Below are 5691 nucleotides of genomic sequence, written 5' to 3' on the forward strand. Positions count from 1 at the left end.
CACGGGTCTTCATGGCTCCTCCACAGCCATGGTACCACAGCAAATCCATTTCCCTCGTGCTGACACGAGCCGTTTTGGGCGCTCTTGGTCTAAGGCAGGTTATCCTTTTGCTGTGCCACAGTCGTCAGGGTGGTAGGAACAAATCAATTTCTCTACCATCAAAGAATAATCTTATTATGTTCCAAGAAGTAGGAGGAAGGTGATGCAGAGCTATGGGCCAGGCGGGTGCACCACCATGGCAATGAGTGGGAGGCATCCTGATTTACACCACGCCAGGATTGACTCCAGGCACTCACTCGCTTTTCTTGTCATGCTTTGCCTCACAACTGATGGCTAGAGGACTTCAGAGTCACTTCCCAGCTCGTGTGTCTGAGCCAAATGCAACCTGAAACTGCAGCCATGCTGTCAGACTGAATCGCTCTGGACACTGAGGAAAAGGCCGAGTCCTTTCTTCTCCCGGCTGTCAGTGCAAATCTGGCCCAAGCACCTGATAAGCCATTATAAAACTGGCCATCTGCGAGGAGTCCCAAACCCAGCCTCCTCACCTCTAGGCACAAGGAGCAGAGCAGTGGGAAGCGCAAAGAGGACAGCTCAGACTCGATGGCTCTGCAGAGAGAGAGCAGGCAGGGCAAGCGAAGGGCAGTCAGGAGCCTGCTGCTCTCCTCCCCGGCTGGGGTCGAGGCACCAGCATGCAGCAGCACAGGCAAAGCCAGTGAGTCCCCAGCGGCGGGGTGGGAAGGGGCTTGTTTACTCTGACAGAACAGAGATTACTCCTCTGAACTGCCAGCCCAACCCCTTGCCCAGCATCGCTGATGCTCTGCTAAAAGCACCTGTCACAGCAAGGACCTCTCAACAGCCGCTGGCTGTGGCTTAGCTGCCACCCAGCTCACGGCATCGCGTTGACACCGTAGTGCAGGGCTCGTCTCTGGGAACAACAGTCCCAAACTGGGAGATTTACCCTGTTCTTCATGGGCAGGGAGTCCTCGAAGCACAGCTTTGACTGGCCTGCGCAGTCTGCATGGGTGCAAAGGGATGGATTTATTCCGGCTGTACTCACAGGTGCTTGTCTCTTGCTGTGACTGCTAAACAGACCCTCTGAAGCAATTGCCTCTCTGAGCAAGCCATCAGTCAGAAACATTGCCTAATTTTTTTTTCTCCTAGATTTCACAACCAGAGATTAGTGACAGATTAACTTTAATTTTAACAGCTCTCACTGTTCTCCAATTTGTCCCTCCCCTGCTGGCATACTGAGACTAATTGACTGCCTCCTCCGACAGCGCAGTGGGATTGACCTTGCTTTTAACGCAGCACCAAAGCCAAACACTACCCATGTGCTGGGGTACATCCACTCCCTCCTGCCTTGTTCCACCTCACCACTGCCCCCCTCGCAGTATGAGAAAGCCCCTAACTGACTCCTCACGCTGCTTCAGAAGTGTCAGAGGATGTCGGGATGGTCAGATCTCTCCCTCTCTTGCAAGACAGATGTCAAGGTGATTTTAATCAACTCTATCTACCTATAACGAGCCTCTGAAAAACAGAAAACATATTCATCTGCAAAATGTGTTAGGAAACAATCAAGTGCTTGACATGGACGTGGATAAGTCAACCCTGTTGTTAAGGCTCTGAACTGGGACTTAAGAGTTTTTAGGACTTGGGATTTTTTAGCAGCGGATGTGATCCGTCTGTATAAATACACCAGGTGGAGGAGGTCCATAGCAAAGAGCTAGAACAGCTTTAGAAGCTAAAATGATAGTGTTGGCACAAAAATAGATATAAACCAGCCAGAAATAAACAGGCTGAAAATTATAGGAGGTTTTCTAATGATCAGAGAAGTTAAATGATGGCATACCTTTCCCAGAAGGGCAGCAAGGGCAACAGAACCGTTGTTGGCAAGCTGGAGCTTGATACCTTTGTGAAAGGGATTATACAACCTGGTGACCGGTGACAGTCCATGGTTGGATGAAGTTCCCTCCATGTCCCTGGGCTGTGTGCCACTGCAGACCCTCGTGGCATCATCTCTGCACCTCCTGGTGCCTCCCTGCACTCAGCCCTCTGCCTCCGCTGTGAAGAGAGCCAGTCTCGCTCTGCCTGTCCTGCCAGCACTTCTGAAGGACACTACTGTGAGGCTGATGCCAGCAAGGCAAGGAGGCAAAAGCTTCCTCCACAGAAGTTAGCGTGGGACATGGAGAACACCGACTCTTACAACCTGTACAACCACGAGAGACACACACAACCTGCCCCTGAGGCTGTGCAGCATCCCCCTCAAACAACACAATCGACACCTCGCCTAACCCAGGCAGGACCTGACGGTGGCACGCACAGAGTCCACCAGATCCCGGGGGAGCAAAAGACATTGAGCTCTTGGCCAGATCTGTCCCTGAACTCTTGCTGAGGGTAACAGTTAAAGAGGAACAAGTCCCATCACGATTGATTAGCCACTTCTAAGTTAAAAAGGTTTGATGGGGTAGGGATTGCGGAGGGTCTCAGAGCTATCGGCTGGTAAATCGTCTGTATCTCATCGACATACCAATTAGACACCCCCATCACTGCCAGCGCGCTCTCTCAGGACGTCAGCAGAGCCTTTAGCTAAACAGCGAATAATCGGCCGCACCTATGATCAGGTGAGAGCAATATGTCACAGGCAGAGCTGGGGAACAGCGGGCCCACAGCAGGTCTCCAGCCCCGACAGCAGCTTCTCCTGCCTCTGCTCTGCACACTTGCCTTCCCCAGGGCCTCTCTTCATTTCCTTCGCCTGTTAAGCTGTGACACTTCAGCTCTTGGTTTACTAGAAATCACTGTGCTGAAACGGGGAGGGGTGTGCTGCCATGTTTTTAAACGGGGCAAAGAAAGGGAAAAAATAAAAAGATGACATTTGCAAACTCAGTCCTTGTCAGATCTATGGATCACCAACACATTAATGAGTCTGTGCTTTATCGCGCGTCCTATGAACAAAGAGCAACTCTCATATGGCTGGGGAAAAATTTCCACTAGTTAAGCTAAATCAGGAAAAGACATGTCTGGTGTGTTACATAAATGTATTAAAAATTGGATGTCAAAAAGCCCCATCTCTCCTTGCCCAAAAGCAAGTTAGAAAATCTAAGTGTCTCTAATTTGTGTGCTGGCTGGATCAGCTTCAAAATTCAGTGCATTTTCTATCAAAGCTGATGAGCTGGAAGTCCCTGTGGCTTTGATAGATGGAAGGAAAGAGGGGGGAGAAAGAAAGAGAGAAAGAAAATGTGCAGAGAGAGTCAGCTTGATTAAAACTAAGGAGGGAATAGAAGAGTTTCAAACAAGAGCCCGAGCAAATCATTTAATATAACCCTTGGGAACAAGATTGGCTTCAGGATGTGAATGTTTGTTCCTTACATTGTCCCCTCATGGTGGGTTTAATTAAATGACTTCTAATTATTTATTTAGTCATTTTTATTAAAAGAAGCAGGACTGGCAAGAGGAAAACAACCATCTATGGCATGGCAGAGTGGCCTCTGGCTTCCCTCTGCACTGCCCAAAGGGGTGAGCAGGAGCAGGCAGGACCCTGCCAGCTTTCTCAGCTCTGCCTGGGGACGCCCTTCCCAGTCGGGCATATCACAACAAACTCTTGCATCCTGCGAGGGGCTGTAACACCCCTTCAGGCACTGCTCTCAGTTAGTCAGACAGGACCCCTGAAAGGGGGCTGCCCGCGAGCAGGAGGCAGAAAGGCTGCTGCAGGCATATGGGGCAGTTTTGTGAAGGCTAACTCCTCCCCGGTGGGTTTCTGACAGCAGAGGGCTTGCAGCCACCACAGGCTCTCAGCAGGCTGCTGCACACAACGAGGGTCTGCCTTGTCCTTCCAGCATCTTCTTACTGTGACCACAAGGGATTTATCACCATGGGAGTCCCAGCGCAGCTTTCCTGGTACCTCTGAAACAAGCAGTTGCTTATTTACCAAGCTGTTGCAACAGGTCAGAAAAGGTTTTCTCCTTTCAGAGCACATTTGTGGAGAAGAGCTGAGACTTTTGTCTCGGGGCAAATCCAGCTGGAGCCAGAGCTCTCTGTGGAGAAGCACTGCTCCAAGAGGACCTGCGTGAACTCCCTGCCACATTTAAATGCAGCAAAAGCATCGCTGTCTCAGTGAGGTTTACAGCATTTGCTTCCTCTGCTCTAGCTGAGTGTCTGCTCTTATTAATGCAGATAGGCTTGGACCTGTCACTTTTGCTCAGAGTACGATGGGTTTGGGAAATGATTAAAAGGGCATTGATGCTACGACAGATCTTACTATGGGGAAAATGCCATCCTGATCCCCCGTTCACGCAGCTAAAGGCAGCATCAAAGCTGAGCTGTCACTTGACAGGCAAGAACTGGCAGGCAACATCCTTGCCAAGGCTAAAATTCACTGTTGCCAGGCCAGGAGAGATTTCCTAATGCCAAAACGCACTGTTGGTGTGGCGTTAAGATGCTTTTGTTCTCTGGCAGCGTCTAAGAGAGGTGGCAGTCTCTGAGAAAAGGACAGGTGTGGAGCTGTCTGCAGGGGAAAGACGACAGATGAAACTTCTTTTTCTGGGACTTCCCTTTTCTTCCACTCTTACCTGTCGGAAGCCGCTGCGTGTGTGCTGCAAGATTTTCAGGGCGTAGTTGGATCGCTGGCCTTTGCTGTTGAATTCAATGTGGCCGGTGAGACCTTCCAATTCTACCTGTCCAAGAGAGAATGAGTTACAGCGCCCATCAAGGCGGCTCACCATACCATCCCCGGCAGAGGAGGGGTGGTGGCCACTCGCCCTGTGCACCAGCCATCGGCTCTCCCAGCGGGTACAGCAATGCAATCCTCGTGCCCCAATCCTAACTGCTTTCAGAGTCTGGTGAGGGCAGCAGGAGAAGCAGCAGTGTGAGGTGCACGGCTCCCCAGATTTCTTTGCTCCAGCTGCTCTGGAGCAAGCACCTCTGCATCCCCCACACCTCCCTCAATCCCATGGCTGACACCGTGCTGCTCTGCAGCAGGCATGAGCTCTTCGCTGTGTCACACCGGATCACTAGCTGGGGATTCCTCCACAAACACGCTGTTTCACAGCATCAGGCTGGTGCTTCACAGGAGAGCATGTTGCATCAGAGCCAGGATGTGCCTCACTGTGCAGATGAACCACTAGCCTCACTGTGCAGATGAACCCCTGCTAACTTGCTGCTGGAGCACCTCCTCAGCAACAAAGGTAAGCTACCAGGCCTCCTGCTAGCGGGGCCAAGGGAAGCTGAAGGATCTGGTTGTCTCTAAGGGTGAGATTTAAAGCAGGGCTCACATGCGTGCACCAAAGCGGTTCAAGGTTCAGGTCAGCTGAGCCTTCCTTTGAGTAAAGAAAAAAACCCACCTCTTGTGGCATTTGTTTCACCCCAAAAACATACTCGTAAGACACGCTCCTCCTGCATGGTCAAGCTCAGCTCTATGAACCACATTGACAAACTTCAACTATTGGACGAGGATGACATATCACAGTCTGCTCTTGTACCACAACTAGGCTTGATTGGTGCCAGCAACCACACTTTTGGGTTCAAGGGAACCCAACCCTCTTCACAGGGAAAGTCACATCTTGCCATGGAGCTCTAAGCAATTGTACTGCATGACCTTATATCAACTCAAGTTCCCTCAAAACAGAGCTCAAATCACTTGGAAACATTCATACTTAACCCCCCCCCCCCCAAAAAAAAAACCAAAAAACAAATCTA

General features: G+C 50.6%; 1 protein-coding gene across 1 annotated transcript in view; it reads right to left on the reverse strand.

Annotated features, from left to right (window-relative positions):
• Positions 1 to 5691, reverse strand: part of LOC104490629 (glutamate receptor ionotropic, kainate 4) — a 71475-nt gene that overhangs the window by 28742 nt on the left and 37042 nt on the right. The window contains exon 9 of the mRNA XM_010132940.1: positions 4566 to 4670. Within this exon, the coding sequence (XP_010131242.1) occupies positions 4566 to 4670 (105 nt within the window). The remainder of the gene's footprint in view (positions 1 to 4565; positions 4671 to 5691) is intronic.

The sequence above is a fragment of the Buceros rhinoceros genome, unplaced genomic scaffold (genome assembly GCF_000710305.1).
Source record: "Buceros rhinoceros silvestris isolate BGI_N320 unplaced genomic scaffold, ASM71030v1 scaffold17363, whole genome shotgun sequence".
Classification (NCBI taxonomy): domain Eukaryota; kingdom Metazoa; phylum Chordata; class Aves; order Bucerotiformes; family Bucerotidae; genus Buceros; species Buceros rhinoceros.